This window comes from Protopterus annectens, chromosome 14.part0, assembly GCF_019279795.1.
Source record: "Protopterus annectens isolate FY-2018-M chromosome 14.part0, PAN1.0, whole genome shotgun sequence".
NCBI lineage: Eukaryota > Metazoa > Chordata > Ceratodontiformes > Protopteridae > Protopterus > Protopterus annectens.
In genome coordinates, this window is record NC_056748.1 from 1,078,469,871 (window position 1) to 1,078,489,626 (window position 19,756).

General features: G+C 41.3%; 1 protein-coding gene across 2 annotated transcripts in view; it reads left to right on the forward strand.

Moving 5' to 3' along the window:
- KNDC1 (kinase non-catalytic C-lobe domain containing 1) overlaps positions 1-19,756 on the forward strand; it is a 1,471,539-nt gene that overhangs the window by 1,173,664 nt on the left and 278,119 nt on the right. For both annotated transcript variants that reach the window (XM_044056877.1, XM_044056878.1), the window contains exon 23: positions 13,344-13,526. In XM_044056877.1, the coding sequence (XP_043912812.1) occupies positions 13,344-13,526 (183 nt within the window). The remainder of the gene's footprint in view (positions 1-13,343; positions 13,527-19,756) is intronic.

Below are 19,756 nucleotides of genomic sequence, written 5' to 3' on the forward strand. Positions count from 1 at the left end.
TGTTTGAGAGTGCTCTATTTGTACTTTTCTGTGTATTTTTGTGAGGTTTCTGAGTTCTAGTCAGGTAGCATAGTCTAGATAAGAGGCCTGCTGTCTCCAGGCCTGGTTGTTTTGATTGTTGAGTTTCCTGTGCTTCGGGCAGCCATCTTCTGCTGGTAGTGTCGTGTCTTCAATGTTAGAGTAACATGATTGCCTGACCTTCTTTAGCATGAGTGATTGGTTGAAAGAGCAGAGACTAGCAGGACTGAGTAGTAATTTGAGCTTCTAGATTCTTCCATCTTTTCCTGTATTTATACCTTGTTCACAGGGCGTTGCATTTGCTTGCTCATTGCGCACTGACGCTGTACAGTTTTAACCCTTTGTGAGGTATTTCAGTTGAACTTTTTTCCCTTACCAGCACTCCTGTGTAGCCGCTGTGCAGTTTTAACCCTTTGTCAGTTATTTCAGTTGCATTTTTTTCCCTTACCAGCACTCCTGCGTAGCCGCTGTGCAGTTTTAACTCTTTGTCAGGTATTTCAGTTGCATTTTTTTCTCTTACCAGCACTCCTGTGCAACTGACACCCTCCCTTGTAACTACTGTAATTTTATCCAGCCCTACTCACACCTATAGGTACTCTGTTCTGATAGTACCCACTCTACATCCTTTACCTCTCTTCCACATATTTTGACAACCATGGACGAACAATTTCCTGTGGTTCCTCCTGCTAGTCTTGTTGATATGGGCATCCCGAGACTGTGTAGCAACTGCCTCATGTGCATGGACAGCCCTCTTCTTCTACCACCTCGGAGCACAATATGTGAGAGATGCAATTACATTAATAACCTAGAATCCTTGCTGTGTTAATCACAAGCCAGTACATCTGGCACTGAGAAGGTTGTTTGCACAATCACCACACCTCTAACACCACCTACACCTGTATAGTACATTCCTACATATGTGGATGCTCTCAACAAAAACATGGCTAAACAAAAGAGACCTCCGAGGCAAAAGAACACATGCACATCACAACCCACCACACCAGGCATGTGTACATACAGTACACATGCCTGTGTTTCACAGCCTCTAAGGCCCAGCTGCAAACCCAACATACTAGTCATGGGAGAGACTATCGCGAGACACACAGATGTGCCCCTCACCAGGCTAAACAAGGGGAAAGTCATAGTAAGTTACTTGTCGGGTGCTAGAATCCCCACTTATCACTCACGCACTCATCTCTCAAGAACAGGTACTGTTATGACTCTGTCATAGTCCATGTTGGTGTGAATGACTTGAGATGTATTTTTCTAGACTATATGAAGAGAGACATGATTGAGCTCACTGAATGTGTGTCCCAGGCTGGTATGTCCCTAGCCTTAAGCAGCATCTTACTGTAACCCAGAATGATGCCTCAGCACAAACAGAAAATAATTGACTTTAACAATCAGCGTTGTTTCTGGTGTCATTCCAGGGGGATCCAGTACCTGACAGCCTGGAAGGACATGATTGACAGACCCACAATGCTTTGCCAGAGATGGCCTTTATCTGTCTCTCCTGGGCTCCAGGATTCTGGCAAAGGCTCTTGACTCCCCCATAGTGCATTTTTTAGGCAAAGTCATGAGGGCAAAATTACCAATGTGAAAAATTCTTATAAACAAAATGTAAAGGTCATGCTGCTCAACGCTAGGTGTCTTAACATGAAACTGCACTCATTGCAAGCATTCCTTGCCGTGGAAGATGCTGACATTTGTGCAGTCACTGAAGCCTGGTTCAAAGCTGTGGAGAGCATCCAGCCTTACCAGGTTACTTGTCCTACCATACTTTCAGACCCCAAATAGAGGACTACAAAGCCAAAGGAGGTGGAGTTTCAATATTTTTCAAAGACATGCACACCTCCAGTCTGGTCAAACAGTATTTTGCACAGAAGACACCGCAGTTTCAGTTAACTATTGACAAAATACTTATTCAAATCATAGCTAGATATAGACCCCCAACCATGACTCAGGAGGCCCACTCCACCAATCTGGACTTACTGGAATCCATCAACATTCAACCCTGTACTCTGATCCTGGATGAATTTAACTACCCAACCATAGAGTGGAAGACCTGTTCTAGCTCAAACACGAACACCCAGAGATTACCCGGCTTTCATTGCTAATGCATTGGATCAGCTGGTAGACACCCTCACAAGAGGTGAAAATATCCTGAACCTGGTAGTAACCAACATGAGTTTCTACTGTAGCACCCCTACAGTGTCAGTCATCCTCCTTGGTAAGATCTGACCATAAAGCAGTCACTTTCGAAGTCACCATCTCCCCTGACCCCCCCCCCCTGCCAGGGTCAAACAAAACAACTTTTCCAAAACTGACTACAACCTTCTGAGAGCAGGTATAAGCTGCTTCACAGCCACCATACCTTCAGTTGAATCAAGCACCAATGTCCAAGCCTACACCAAAAAACTGTATGAGCACCTATATAGCTGCATGGACTCAGCAATACCATGCAAGACCATATCTTCCTCTCGGAAGAGTAAAACCTTTCTGGTGGGCAGCAACAATAAACAGACTCTATAATAAAAGGAAAACAATTGCTGTCCAGGACCAAGAAGGAGCAGGTGCCAAGCTGAAAGCAATCTCCTCTTTGTCTGAACAAGCAAAGAAGGTCACTGGTGAAATCCTCTAAAGCTAACTTCGAGTCTCAATTGGCCACATCCACTAAGGACAATCATAAGGCCTTCTTTGCATATGTCCACAATCTCCAAGGTAACTCTCAAATCTGCTCTGAATTTGTGGTCAAGAATACCACATACACAAATGCCATAGATGTAGCCAACCTGCTGGCAGACAAGTTCAGTGAAAACATCACCCCCCCCCCCCCCCCCCCATCAGTAAACCAGGATAAACCCAGCACCTGTCCCCCTTCCCTCAACTCCAGGAAGCAGGTTATTAATGCCCTCTCAAAGGCAAAAAATATAGTCTCCATGGGAACCAACAACATCCCCGGCTGTGTCCTACATGAACTCAGACAATAGTTCTCAGCACCACTAGGCACCCTATTCAACCAAAGACCGAGCACTGGCTTCATCCCAGCAGAATGGAGGACAGCCACTGTCATCCCTTTGCACAAAGGTGGAGCATCCACTGACCCAGGCAATTATAGACCAATCAGCCTAACTAGCCTGATCTGCAATGCCATGGAACACATTATCATGGACCTTATAAACAAGGACAATGGCAACCTCCAAATGCTTGATCCCACACAGTTTGGTTTTGTCAAAGGAAGATAATGCCTGTTAAACTTGGTCACCTTCTTTGAAACGGTCACCAAAGCCATGGATGAGGGCAAGACAGTGCACATCACCTACCTTGATCTAGCCAAAGCCTTCGACACTATTCCCCACTCGGGCATAATAGATAAACTCTCCCAGCTAAGCATCAACCCATATGTTACCAGATGGGTAGCTAACTTGGCTCACTGATCGAACCCACTCAGTCAAAATAGGGGAAGCCACCTCTAGTAGTAGACTGGTAACAAGCAGCATACCCTAGGGATTGGTCTTCGGGCCTCTACTGTTTGGGAGATACTTTTCTGAGGTGCAAGTCAAAACCACTGGTCTGTGGCTGACCACGGTCTGTGGCTGACCACGTTTGCAGATGACTGCAAGCTGGGCACTGTCATAAATTCCCCTAGTAATGTGGACATCCTCCAACAGGGCCTTAACCAAACTGACTGATGCCAGAATCATGGCGTCAAACTGATTGCCAAGAAATGCATCCATTATCCCTTTTGGGGAAAATGGTGTCCCCACTAATTATCACATTAATAAAATACTAAGCATGCAATCAGTCATGAGGGACTTGGGCACCCAGGTTGATAGCAACCTGACTTTTACCACCATGTTGCCTCAGTTGTATGGATGGCCCACCTCATAGTAAGGGTATTTCATCCAGGAACAAGGAGGTCATAACATCCCTGCACTCCTCCCTTATCAGACCCATTATCGAGTACAGTGCTCCCTTCAGAATGTACCTTGCCAAGCACATGCAGCAGCTGGAGAGACCACAGAGGTTCCTGACCAGGAAAATCCAGGTCTCAAACACCTGTCCTGTACAGATAGGCTAAAAGCTCTGTCCCTCTTCTTATCCTCATACAGACTGCTCAGAGGTTACCTGTGTCTTGCATACATGGCCATCTCGGACTCAGCCTTGATAGAGTTGCTGCATATGTGTAAGTCAAATTCCATACATGCAACCCATACGCAAGGTCTCAACCTGGTCTGTGACATCAGTAGAACTTGTTGGTGGGATAGATTAGTGTCCCAATGACTCCCCATCTGTGGAATAGACTTCCTCTCCATGTCAAGCAGAGTTCCTCACTAGCCCTCTTTATGAGGAACCTGGATGAGTGGATGGGAAACCGAATCTATACCCCTGGGATCCCACCTGTGTCCCTGTTGGACAGGGAAAATACGTTAACTTTGTGGGAACATGGGTGAAATTCTTGATTAGGCTTATAAGGGCCTCCAGGCCAATAGCCTAGTATAGTCCTATGAACCTATGAAAAAAGTTCCTAGTTTTAGGAACCTATGCACCTTTCCTGCATTTGTGTCTGGTCTAGAAAGGCCTCTGTTTAATGAGTATTGACAACTATGATGCACTTGAATTTTACTGACTCTTCTATCTTCTCTAGTAATCTGTAGTTAAAGTTTTGTAGTCTTTTATTTCCTCTCTGTTTACTCCAGTTATTACTTATGTCAGCCTTCTTTTAGGCAACCTCACTAAATGTTTATAGAATGCTGATGTTCTCTTCTCCAAAGTTCACAAGTAAATACTAGGTTATCTGATTATTACAAGCCTAGCCAAAAACCAGAGATCAGAATCAAACCATGTACCTTGTACCAATGAGGTAAAGACCCTAACTTTTATGCCAGTCCCTCTCCCTAAACTATAAACTACTGTATTCTAGTTTAACATCTCTATTTTTCATATTAAATTTTTCTTCTTTATAATCCTTACATTTCCACTTCCCATATGTTTCCTTTTTACTTGTAGCTGCTTTGCTTATTGTTTATTCTTGTTTATAAGTTTGCATTGTTTGCTTGTCATTTCTCATTTTTTCTGTATTTGTCTATATAAGCATTACATCATCAGTCTTATAGCCATACTATTTCCTTTATCTGGTGTATTCTGTATATTAGTTTCCTGTAGAAAATTATTTTCTAAAATAATAAAACCCACTGACCATTGAGTTCTACAGAAGAAAATTAATGTACAGGAAGAGACTGGCGAAAAATAACTGTCTACTTTTGATATGAAATCAAAATCAGCAGCAGGAGAAAACAAGTTTCATACAAGCATCATTTTGCCATCATGCTTGCCGGACAAGTGGCACCATCCGAACCCTGCAAGGACATTCCCGATCACACAAATGTTATGCTTTGCATGTAACCGTCTTAATTGTGTGCAACCAAATGATACAAACACACACAACAATGTCACAAGTCATGGATGTTTTCATCTCCTTAGCTGTGCAAAAGTATGTGTTTTGATAGTTTTCTTCCTTATCAGTTGTAAGCATGGTGAGTAGGGTTGCATGTTGCTTAAGGGTGAGTATTTGGTATAATGATTAAGGTCTTTAAGACAGAGGTACAAGGTACAGGGCTTGATTCTGACATCCGTTTATTGGATAGGCTTTTACGTGTCTGCAAACTGATAGTCTAATATTTACCTATGAATCTATAAACCTATAAGTTGATGATTTAAAATGTATTCAGAAGTAACCCAGAGATGATGTTAGTTATTTCTTACTAAAGCATTTGACGGACATTCATTTAACACTGTAATCCTCATCCTCATCCTCTTCCCCAACCTCCACCCGGACTAGGGTGTCATGCATGACTGACTTCAGCCATCTTGTTTATTCAGTTATAATTCTGGAAGATATAAATGTATTATACAATTACTATACTAATAAATATTTTCTGGCCGACACAAACTGTCTGCTTGTAATTTAACTACTACCCAAGTTAATGAAGTAGAAGAAATGGAAACACAAACATTTTGTATTTTCTGTATAAATACATGAACAAGCATCTGTAAGTACACACACATGCAGATCTATATCTGTAATTTACAAATATATTCCAGTCATTATTTTACTTATTCATGCATTACATTTGTATTTATACAGGCAATTATGTTTAAACATTCCATATGTCTGTATACAGATATGTTTTTGCTTTCTTTTGCGTTGTATTACAATAAAATTATAGGTAAATTTTTGTATCTGCACATATTTATTCTAGCAAATATTGTCAATTATACATCTGCCTTATAGTTTTAAACCTATGTTTAATTTGACCCACAGAAAAAAAGAAAAAAATAGTTTAATACTTTAGACTCTGGCCTTCTCATTTCTACCTAATCATCTCACTCAATTAGCTCAGGCTACACTTGTGTAGGTAACCATATCGATGGTGGCATTGTGGGCCGGAATGGGCAATCAGGTATTCCAGGTACTCATCCAGTTCCTGACAGATTTATATTTTTTTTCCATTCAGAACCTTTTTGCATTCCTATTGCTTTTCTAGGCATGACTTCCTGAGAAGTTAGACTTCCTGAAAAGGGTTGGGAGGGTGGCCTAATGATTAAGGTGTTTGCCTTACAAACACAAGGTGCAAGGTTTGAGTCTCACAAGGGATAATTGGCTAGGCTTAATATGGCTCGCAAGGTCAGTTAGCTTAGTACTAACCTATGAACCTATAATTCTGCTCACCAGTCTTGTGTCTACCAGCAGGGATGTGTTTCACAGTTTTAAAACTACTCCCTCTGGTGAATGGCACCACCTTAACAAACCCAGTTAACCCGACATGGGCATTAGAGCTTGTACTCTTCTTACTGGCAAGTTTGGTATAAAAATGCTCTGTTACATAAAATATGCATGTTTTTTTTAAGGAATACATTTCCTTTTCATTCGTATGTTACATAAACAGTATGTATTCATCATGTTTGTTTTTTCTTACTTTGTTAGTTTTGTTGTATACTGTTTTAGCTAACTTTTTGGAAGTACTACCATCTGCATGTCATTTATTCTTGCATTATACATCATTAATATAGTTTTGGGGGGTTGTGAATAAATGTACATACTCCTAGTGTGATCAACAACTTTTATTTATTATTGAGTGAGAAAGTGTGTGCCAAATTATTTTAGATGGGCAGAGATTACACATTGTATTGTGCAGACTTTAATACATATGACTTCATTTTTTCTGAATATATTCAGATCTGAGGATATCTGCACTTTCTCTGGACATGTTGGGGACTCTTGCAGACTCTTCCTCTGTCCATAGCACATTCAAATGAACCCAAGACCATGTTCATGAGCAGCTGAAAAGGACTTCTATCCATAAGCAGTCTTACGCATTTGTATATTACTGTGATTCAAAGAGCTACATTTAACTGGACCTGAATTTACATGAAATAATTTATCACCACCATATTAATTTGTGTTTACTTGAGTTAGACAACAAATTAGGAAAATGTGGACAAGTTAAAGTAAGGAAAAATTCATAGAAATATAATTTGATATGAAACATTTCAAATGATGTAACATTACTGAGTTACCTTGAAGAAATGTTTGTTAATGATATGATGGTCATAATATCATGGCATTAATAGTGTACAGCTATCATTTGTAAGTGGGAAATCATTACAGCAGCAATAAAGTATGATTACTGATCATTGAGAAAATCATTTACTTGTAGTATCATGTAGTGATTGTGCACACGTGTTTTAATTGTGTAGTACGGAAGCAGTAACGACGTCTTCCGGATTGAACGTGTGTGTCTATTCTTGAATTGGGTGTCACTTAAGAAACAAAAATGACAGTATTATGACTGTGAAAAAGGGAGGGGTTAGGGGAATTAATCTGCTAAACAAGTTATGGCATTACTGTTGTGAATTTATGTATGATACTGCAGACATTATTATTACACAACTTTTCTTGCCTGAAGATGCGACATGTGTATGTAATTATGGAGTTTGTGTTACCTAACTTTTTTTTATACAAGAGGATGGCAGGCCCACTTTTGTGCTGTGTGTTTTGACTGATAATTTCATCTAAATCAAGGATCAAGGCAGAAAAAGGACAACTTCAGCCATGAGAAAAATCAGATCCTCATGGCAGCCCTTAGGACATACGAGAAACATCTGTTTGGTAAGGTGAGCGCAAACAGGCTGAGAGGAAGGAAGCCTGGAATCAAGTTGTCCTGCACATTAATGCAGTGGGTGGCAGAAACCACACATTACCACAGTGCAAGATAAGGGGAAATGATACGGTAATTCTTGCTAGACGCAGGGCAAGGCAGAATGTAGTTGCCCATACCAGTACTGGGGAGGGGACCTCCAAAAATTATCCCGTTAACACCAGGTAAGGAATACCTCCTCCCTCTCCATGGAGAGTACTGCCGCATAGAGACAGCTGGAATTGGTTAAAATCCTCCAAGGTATGTATGAGGATTTCCAGAGTATGGATAATGATCATAATAATGATATGGATCTCACTGATGCCTAGTACAGTGGCACACCAACCCTCAGTGGCTGCCTCTATTTGTGCATTAGTTAGACTCTAGCAGGAGTCAGTCTTGGAAGGGAAAGAGAACAGGGCATTGTCTGGACTAGAAATCCTTCTCTAGTAAGTACTATAATCAGACAAGTGGACCAAGTACAATAATTACATTCAGCCCATGTCAGAATTCATCAACACTTATCAGGACCTCTCATTCGAGATCCCCATAATGTTACTGCAGCACTGTCAAATCCATGACTGCAGGATCACTTTCATCAAGTAGGTCATAACATTGGACCAACTAAACAGTCAGCTCTCATGAGAGTCCCTTTTCAAACACACTTCCACTATCACCTAGTCTATCTTTAGGAGATGTGTGTGACACATTTAAACTTGCCCTACTGTGATTTAAGTGGGATATTTGTGTTACAACTTGACCTTTACAAATACAAGTCAGTGTTTTGCTTGAAAGGGGAAAGTTATTTGGTGCTAGGGCACTTTACAACTGTATACATTTCATTTCTGTAATAGTACTACTTAAAACCTCATGAAACTGTATTCAATCACCATACGCACGCTCTCCCTTAACAAACGCTAAAGACACTCCTGTTATGCTCCTATGGTTCCAAAAAGGAAGGTTCTTCTTTCTCATGAAACTGTGCTAAGAAATTTGTGTTATGGCGCAGTCATTAACACCAGTGCTCTATGCGTTACTGTTCTTACAGCTGACTGTTACCTACAACTTCAAAGTAATACACAAGTTTTGAAGAAAACACTAATAAGAAAATTATGCATTAAAATGAGTATCCTGCCATGTAAACAAACACTGCTGCCACATCACCCTCACCACTGCACATCCTGCCATTAAACAAATAAACAAATACTGCTGCCACTTCACCCTCACTATTGCTAAAATGATAGTTTTGCCTCTGAAGGCACAAAGTATTGTGTAAAATAAAATAATCTGATGTGCAGTACCTCAATAGACAACATACTTTAACCTGAGAAAAAATGTAAAGCAATATGATACATATTCATTCAAATACAAGGTATTATTCATGTTAAGTGCTGATTTACCATTTGAGGACACTCATAACATACTTACTTGGGTATACCACCTCAGCAGAATGTATTCTGCAAAACAGTTAAAATTGCGGTTATTATTTATATGATGCCTTACCACATCATTGAACTGAAGTCAATGAGTACTCAGGCATGACTTTTACAAACAATAATATGAGTAACAAAGATAGAGGGAACATCAGATAAACATTAGCAATGGACCATGAACCAGACAGCACCGGCATGACTGCATGCATCAATTATACTGTGTTTTTTACAAGAAACAAAACACTAACCTGAATGTCATGGACCATATCTCTGGACTAGATGCCACCTCCTTACCTGCACAGTCATATGCCATGCACAAGCTACTGTAAGGAGTCCCTTACTACTACTGCTGCCAGCTGGTCATCCTTACTTGTTGTTGTGCTGGATCTGGGAGCTACAGTGATGAGTCACTTCACCACCAGACTGGCACATGATCATGTTGTGCAGAATGTAACACACAGTGAACATCTTGCATTCAGTTGCTGGGTCATTCTATGCAGTACCCCCAGACTCTTCAGGAGGATGAAGACCCTCTTGATGACAGTACATGTCTGGGACAGGGATGTGTTATAGATCACTTCTGCAGCTCCATTTGGATTTTTCTCTGGTGTCATGAACAGTGGCATTAGTGTTGATCAGCTCCAGTTGGATTTTTCTCTGGCATCATGAACAGTGGCACTAGTGGTGATCCAGCACTACCTGAAAGACAATAAATGAGAGAGGAAAGAGGGGAGATAAAAAGAAAGGAAAAGTGGTTTAGTATTCAGCAATACATTTTACCATAAGTAATTACTTAAATACAGTAAAAAAAAGGAACAAAAATATTAACTTACCAACAACATGACCATTGGGCATCCTATCATGTATTAAGAAATGGTAGAATGAGCTACTTTGCCATATATGGGAAGTGAGTGCAGTGCCAGGATTCTGGGTAGATATATTGGTGATGCACCCCCATGTATCACGCACTACCTGGCAATTGATGGAATGGTATCCATTCCTATTGTGGTACTGCTCCTCCATGGATCAGAAGGGGCCCTAATTGCAACATGAGTATAATCTATTGCACCAAGCACCTCAGGGAAATGTGCCTCCCCATAAAAGGTACATATAGTCCTGGCTTGGTCCTGTAGTGACATCAGACAATAGATGTACAGATCTTCATGTGCCAAGAGTACATCCCAGAACTGCAGGAGTATCCCAGAGGCAGAAACCTGTGAGATGTCCAACATGTCCACATTCTAACTCTGAAAGGTCCCCTTGGCAAGTATAGCGTGGGCTATACATGCCTTAGTGTCCACAGGGAAAGGAAGTCCAAACATTTCTCCAGTACCCCTATGGGGGTCATACATACTCACTAAGACTCTTATAATGTCCCTGTCTACTCTGAAATAATCAGGTATCTCCTGATTATCAAAGTTAATAGTGAGTTATCCTCTGCATATATCTCCATCTTCTTGTTCTGTGAGCACCATCCCGGGTACAAGTGGGTTTGTCCCAGCAAGATGAGCAACTCACACTAGAAAATATCAAGGCTAACAGCAACTAACATCATTTTCACAGATTACAAGGGAGATAGGATTGTTGAGACTCTGTTTTATAGAATATATGTGCAATTGCTCTCTAAACTATGAATCACAAAAAGGCGAAACAGTGGGCCAGATTTAATAACACCTACACTGTGTACAAGATCTGTTTAATAACACCTACACTGTGTACAAGATCTGTTTAATAACACCTACACTGTGTACAAGATCTGTTTAATAACACCTACACTGTGTACAAGATCTGTTTAATAACACCTACACTGTGTACAAGATCTGTTTAATAACACCTACACTGTGTACAAGATCTGTTTAATAACACCTACACTGTGTACAAGATCTGTTTAATAACACCTACACTGTGTACAAGATCTGTTTAATAACACCTACACTGTGTACAAGATCTGTTTAATAACACCTACACTGTGTACAAGATCTGTTTAATAACACCTACACTGTGTACAAGATCTGTGCCACATTTTGTGTGCTTTCTAGTCACTCAGAAATATTATACTGTGTGCATGCAGTCTGCACTTTGTGGTGACCTTTATGAATCCCCCTCAGTACTTAAAGCTGCAAGAAAATCAGTAGGAAAACTAAAATTGGATGAAGAAGGTGTGAGTTATGGCTGTGTTACCTTTTCAAAAAAATGTGAACACAAAACTAAACTAGTAAACAAGTCGGGTAGCAGCAAAACCAATGCAGACCAGTAAAAGCCAAAAAGATTTAATAAGATTAAGCGCTTTTCATTTGCTCTGTCAGCAAACTTCTTCAGACAACAAAAGTAGTCACATTGTGAGTATATATATTTCAGTGTGAACATTCAATATAAATAAATCAAACATTTATCAACATTCACTTTACAGCTTCTCCTATCTAAAATATGTTTATTCATATTTAATGTTCACACTGAAATCTACTCTAGTATGGTTTTACTTGTATATAAAAAGTTCTATATACAAAAAAGACACATCGATATATGTTATTTAGAATATATAAAAACTATATATAGTTTTTCCTATATCTACTATTTTTTATATCAACTATTACCATAACTATTAGTATTAGAATTTCCCTTTATTCTTAGATTTATTACTACCACTATTTGGTTGTGAATGCTGTTTAGTATTTTTGCATAAGTATTTTACTATTGTCAGTGGATGGCTCTGTAATTAGAGAAGTTGGTTGCCTCTGTAAGTTAATAGATTAATCAACTAATTAACCCAGAGCGAAATGTATATATACTCACAATGTGATTACTTTTGTTGTCTGAAGAAGTTTGCTGACAGAGCAAACGAAAAGCGCTTAATCTTATTAAATCTTTTTGGCCTTTACTGGTCTGCATTGGTTTTGCTGCTACCCGACTTGTTTACTGTGTTACCTTTTCAGTCAGAATGGTGTACACATAGTGTAGGTGTCGCAGGGAGTGTTTCTTTAGCATATACACCATTTTACATAATTTCTCATGTATATCTCATTAGAACTTCATTTGCTTAGGTTTATTCACAGCCATCACCCACAAGCATTAGTAGATGAATCACAGCTTAGCTACTCTCATTTGTGGACAGTGGAGATAGCCTTAACCCATCTGCTTGATGACGATGAATGCTACCCAATGATATCTAAGATGCTAACCAGGCATCAAGCCCAGTGCATACTATAAACACCCGGATGTTTCTTTGAAAGTATCTGAGTATACCTCACACAGTGTTGCTGATTGACTTCTAGTTGTCTTACCAGTAATGGTTGAATTTTGTACTAGTTAGTTTCCTTTTAATAGAATGAATGCTAATCAGCTGTATTTGTTTGCCTCCTTTAACTACATTCTTTTCATCTATGATTAGGAGGATAATCGGCAGACATAGCTAGTGTCAACTGATAAGATAAATAAATACAAATAAAATAAAATGAGTAACTGCTGTAGCTTTACCTTCTGAAAATACATATCCCAAATAATTTGTTTGTAGTGCCATAATACTACTGTATTCTTAGTATGTAAAATGCATTGTTTAAAACATTCATAACTGTGAATTCTAGAACGTAATTGAAATGGTTTAGTTTTGCAACAAATCTATCTAGGCAGCACATCTTTATGTAGTACTAAACAAATATCTTAATTACTCATACGTGGTATAATATTTTTTCAGATTATTCCAGTGGATAATGATCGGGAGCATTTAATATCTATGATTCAAGATGCTAAACAGAAGGAACATGGTCTTGAATTTTTTCATTGCTGCTCCAGTTCAGAAGAGGTGAAAAAAATGGTTAATTCAAATACAGTGCATACATTGCACAACAATATGTCTGTAAATTATTCCTTCAGAAAGGTATGGACATCTCTATTTAAAGTCATCATCAGTCTGTGTTTAAAAATGCCTTGTACTATTTCTATTCTGAATGCTGAGGTCTATCACTGTTGAGTGCATATTTTATTCATTTTCTGCACAAGTAACAGTTCCGGGACTATTTGAGTGAAATTTGTCCAGCATATTTTCTTTTGGTACTTATCCGTTATCGGGGCAACAGTGTAAATGAGGTTACTGTGCTCTAAATCCAGTTACTTATATCTTTGTGTACTGAACATAACCAGATGTGTGTAAAATTATTTTACTGCATAATATTTCAAAACAGGAGATGTAAATTTTTTACACACCTAGTTAAAAACATGCTAAGGCACTGGATTTAAGCTCAACAACCATGTTGCATGTGTTTGTTTCCTGTGTACCGAGTGGATACATCAAAGTTAAGAAGTGCAACCAATTCCTGAAAATGAAGGTGTTTTATTTTCCATGAAACTGTAATGAAATATTTCATAGTTGTGCTACAAGCCTCTCCCTGTAAACTGTGTTGCTGTACATGTCCATGTACTGGGCCGGCAGCGATGAAATTTACTGCTTCGGAGCTGAGCTGTAATACCGGTCACCCAGGTGGTGGGGCGGCAGTGATGACATTGACTGATTCGTAGCTGGACTAATTGATTGCTTTGTTTTCACTGTCATTGCCAAGCCTTAGTGAGCATAAGTAAATAACCCCATGTCGCACCTTCTCACAACGGATTTAACCTGGCTTAATGCTGACTATCGCGCTGTTATTGTAGCATGACTAAAAAATTACTTGCGCTGGTTTACATTAATTATGTTACCTCTTCTTAGAATATACTCGTATGAAGTCAGGCACATCCTTTCATCTTGCTGTTTTAGTCTGTGTCACGGTGCAAAAATTGTAAACATAACTGCAGTATCAACCTCACTCAGAAGCCATAAAATGCAGTGAAGACATGTCACAGGTTTATGTATGTGTTTGTCTTCCAAGCAGCAGAAAGTACAGTTTTGTACCTACCATAAATGTAGATGTCCGATAGGAATGCATCTGCAGTCCTTACAAATGGGTTGTCCTGTCATCAGGCAGCCCTTCGGTCGGCCGGATTCCAAAGTCTTGGTCTGGCCTCGGCTGGTGTCGCACTTCACCCGACGTCATAGCTGCAGTTCTTCGGGTATAAAGGCATCAGCCGACGCCATTTTCCTCAGTGTTTCTTGCCCCAGATGCCAGGTGCCCTCTTGGAAGGCTAAATTTGGATAAATGCCAATGATTCCAAATAGTAGAGAGCAAACACAAAAATAAGCATGTATGTACATATATACAAACAAATACACCATAATAGATTCCCCCAGCTAGCTATAAGATGGGCAAATACCCTAGGAGCACCACAGAGGGGAAGGCAGGTGGGTAATCCTGACTGCAGATGCATTCCTATCGGACATCTACATTTATGGTAGGTACAAAACTGTACTATGTCCTTCAAGGATGCATCTGCAGTCCTTACAAATGGGTAGAATACCATAGCCAAACTGGGGGAGGTGGAAAAAAACAGCAGTGGCAAAACCTGCTCGGGATCTAGAGTATAAAGGTAAATTATAATGCTTGGCAAATGTATGCATGGAGCTCCAAGTAGCAGCCTCTAAAATGTCCTTGGTAGCCACTCCTCGTAAGAAGGCTGTGGTAGTGGCTGTAGCCCTTGTAGAGTGAGGCCTGATGTTCTCTGGAGTTTTCTTTCCATGGTAGGAGTAACAAAATCTAATGCAATTTCCTATCCACTTGGAGATTGTCTGTTTTGAAATTACTTTTCCTTCCCTTCCTGTTGCATATGCTACCAGTAGCTGGTCAGTTTTTCTATTGCCCTTGGTCCTGTCCAGGTAGTAGCGTAATTGTCTATGTACATCCAAGGTATGCAGCAGTCTTTCTCCCCTGGTCTGTGGGTTGGGGAAGAATGTAGGTAGGTGGATAGCCTGATTTAAAGAAACTCTGGAGACCACCTTAGGCATAAAGGAAGGATTTGTTCTCATGGACACTCTATCTTGATGGAAGATCAGGAAGGGTTGTACTGCCATTAATGCCTGAAGTTCAGAGACCCTTCTTGCTGAAGTGATTGCCAGCAGGAAAGCAGTCTTCCATGATAAGTATTGTAATTCTGCTGTTGCTGCTGGTTCGAAAGGAGGCAGTGTCAATTTTTCTAGCACAAAGTTCAAGTCCCATGCTGGTAATGGTGGCTTCCTAGGAGGCTTTACATTTTTAATTCCTCAGAAACTGTCTGAGCAGAGGATGTGAGAAGACAGGAGGATCCAAGTCGTATTCTGCTGAAATAGCTGATGCATGAATCTTGATGGAGGAATAGGACAGGCCTGTGTGGAAGAGCTCTGCCAAGTATTCCAGGATGTTGGCTATGTTTACCAGTGACACATCTTCTCCTTTTGCAGTACTCCATATGAGATATCTTTTCCATTTTGCTGAATAATTTTTTCTTGTTGAGGGTCTGCGAGCCACAAGGATAATGTCTTTAACCCTTTGGGATAAATTAGGGTTAATTGGTCTTATGCAATGTTCCAGGCAGTCAGCTGCAGAGTTTTCAGGTTTGGATGCAGATTGTTGTAGTTCTGTGTTAACAGCAAGGGAACCAGGGGTAGTGGCCATATTTGTTCCCGAGACATGCTCCTCAGCAATGGGTACCAATGTTGTCTTGGCCAGTCTGGAGCTATCAGGATGATCCTTGGACGGTCCTCTTTGATCTTCAGAAGCACCTTGTGCATCAAAGGAAGCGGTGGGAATGCATATGCTGTCAGGTTTTTCCAACTGAAGGATAGGGAGTCCACCTTCCAAGCAAGTGGGTGGTACGTCCTTGTGCAGAATTTCTTTAGCTGGTGATTGCGTGGGGATGCAAATAAGTCTATTTCTGGAAGCCCCCATTTTCTTGTAATGGTTTTGAAGATGTCCGGATGCAGCATCCATTCGTGGGCATCCGTGGTAGTCCTGCTTAATATGTCTGCTAGAATGTTTTCTTTTCCTGGTACAAAAACTGCTTTTAACTGAATGTTGTAGCTCAGGGCCACATTCCAGAGGTCCAGTGCCATCCGGCAAAGAGGATACGAATGTGTGCCTTCCTGTTTGTTGATGTACCATGTAACTGTGGTGTTGTCTGTCCTTATCATCAATAGACCTTGTTGGAGAAATGGTCTGAATGCCTGAATTGCCAGTTTTACTGCCAGCATTTCCTTTAGATTTATGTGTAGGTGCAGCTGGTCTTGAGTCCATAAGCCTTGTATGCACTTGTCCAGCATGTGTGCCCCCCAACCGAGGTCTGAGGCGTCCGTCGTGATGGTTTGGCTTGGTTGAGTACTGTGGAAGGGCAATCCTGAGTTTGATTGACAAGCCTGAGCCCACCATAGGAATTCTTGCTTCAGGCATGGAATAATTGGAATCTGGGTTTCTAAGCTGTGCTTGTGTTGAGACCATAAATTCCTTAGGTACCACTGTAGTTTTCTCATATGCAGTCTGGCATGAGGAACCAGTATTATGCAGGATGCCATGAAGCCCAAGGCTTGCAGTACTTTTCTTGCTGTCAGATGGTTCTGCCTTGTTAATGCCAAGAAGTAGAGAGGTAGCTGCTGCTGTTTTTCTACTGTTAGGAATGCCATTTGCTTTGATGTGTCCAACTCTGCACCCAAAAAGGTTATTCTCTGGGATGGTGTCAGTCTTGACTTTTTTATATTGACTGTGTATCCCAGGGCATGTAGCAGGTAAATGACCCTTTGTAAGTCTTCTGCTAGCTTGTTTTTGTTGTCCGCTTGTATCAGGCAGTCGTCCAGGTAGGGGTAGATTTGGATTCCCTGAAGCCTGTAATGAGCAATTACTGATGCCAGGCATTTCGTGAACACTCTGGGCGCAGTAGATAAGCCAAAGGGCAATGCTGAGAATTGATAATGCTCTGATCCTGCAAGAAATCTGAGGTATCTTCTGCAATTTGGTCATATGGGGACGTGCAGGTATGCCTCCTTGAGATCTAGAGTTACCAGCCAAGACTCCTTGCCCAGCATGGGAAGAAGCTGCTGTAGAGTCAGCATTTTGAATTTTGGAACAATGAGGAATGTGTTTAAAGCGGATAGGTCGAGAATAGGTCTCCATTTGCTCTCTTTTCTTGGTACCAGGAAGAGTCTGGAGTAAAATCCTTTTCCTTGCTCCATAGATGGTACCTTTTCCACAGCTCTCATCTTTAATAATTGGGATATTTGTTTTAGAGCTTCTGCCTTTTGATTTGGAGGTAGGTTTGGCATTCCTCTCTTCCCTGGTAGAGTATGGAAGTGAAACCTGTAGCCTTGGTCTATTGTCTGTAAAATCCACTTGTCTCTTGTGATGTAATGCCAGTTTATTGAAAATAAGTCTAGCTTCCCGCCTAAAGGTGCTTCTAGTTGCTCCCTGGTAGGCGGTGCCAGAGCCAAGTCACTGTGATTGTCCTGTAGTTGTGGTGGTGGCTGTGTCCGTGGCTGTACTTTGCTGGTGGTTACTCTGCCACTCTATCCCTGTAGGCACCCCTGGATTGGTTTCTGCCTCTTGAACGCCTATTCCTGCCCCTCTGAGCTCTGGATGAGTCTGGAAAGGACCAATTCTTGGAGGGCCAATTCCTGCTAAACCTTGGCGGTTGGACCTGTAAGAAATCTTTTACTGTTTGGACAGGTTTTGCCTTCTCTTCCATCTTCTTCAGCACCTGTTGTGCAAGAGAGCCAAACAAATTGATCTTGTCCACAGGAGCATCTAATAGTTTGGACTTGACATGGTCTGGTAAGGCCTGCTCTTTTAGCCATGCATGCCTTCTGATAACTGTGCCAGTCATGGCTGATCTAAAGGAAGCCTCCAGTGCATCATAGCCGCATTTTAAGGAATGGTTACTGACTTGCTGAATGTTATGTACCATTTCCTGAACAGATTTTTTGTCTAATGATTCATCAGAGGACAGTTTTTTGGTTAACTGGTCTAGCATAAATTCTTGATACTGGATCATGTGAAATTGACAGTTCAAGGCCCTAGCTGAAAGAGTAGCAGAAGTGTAAACTTTTTTACCCCATCTCTCTAAGGATCTGGATTCCCTTTCTGAGGGGAGGGGGTTCTTAGCAGAAGTAGCTGCTACAGCCTTGGGCCCTTGGGAGATAGTCTCAGGATCTGCAAAGGGAGCCTTATACAAATGGTAATGTGTGTCCGGGACCCTGTAGTATCTATCAGGCTTAGCAGGGGCCGGAGGTAGAGAATCAGGAGCAGTACAAGCATCATTAAATGCATCATCTACAACAGAATGAACTGGAGGAATGGCTAAAGGCCTATGTTGTGGTAAATGCAGAAAGGTTCTAAGCCTTTTTCTGGAGTCTGGAAAATCCTGGCCCTGCCACTGAAATTGTTCCCTCATAGCATGCAAGGTTTCCCCAAAGGAAAATTCCTCAGGCGGAGAGGCAGAAGGGATGGACTCTTCAGCATCAGAGTCTTCATAAGGGGAGAAAGGAGCCTCTGGAGGGTCGGAATCATCTGAAACATCAGAGGAATCATCTGTAGAAAGTGGCTGGGGGGGCTCTGCTCTAGGCCTCTTCTCTGGAGGTGGCTGAGAGGCCCTGTCTGGTTGAGGTTGGGATCCCCGGATCAAAGAAATGAGATCCTCTGCTAAACTAAGCCTTTGAGAACTAGAGCTGGGCCTGTGAGTGGGGGTCTTAGCAGGCACAATCTTAGTAGCTTTAGCCCTGACAAAGGCCTTAATGGACATGGCTGCAGGAGGCCTAGCAGCTCCACGTGCAGGGGTTGAAATATCCAAGGGAATAGTGTCATTTAATTCCTGAGAAACTGCGACAGCAGGTGGGTTTTCTGAAGCCGATTCCACCAGGTTGGAAGAGGCCTCAGTAGAAGGTAAGTTTTCAGCTGAAGGAAGAACCGCTTGCTCGGTTTCAGCCGAAACCGAGACACTCGCGGTTGGCTTAACCGCGGTTTCGGCCGAAGCCGCGGACCGCGAGTGTCGGTCCTTTTCCTTGCGCTTTTTAGACATTTACGTAGTCGGAGGATCCGACGGCATAATATAAGCAAAATCGGAGCCGAAAAACTCCTCAGCAAATTCAGACCGCCGGTTAAAAGAAGCACAGGCTAGACAAGCTGCTACGTCGTGGTCTGGGCCTAAACAGGGTAAGCAGTAAGAGTGGAAATCTTTATGAGGTATTTGTTTCCCACAAGTTAAACAGTTATTCACTTTTTC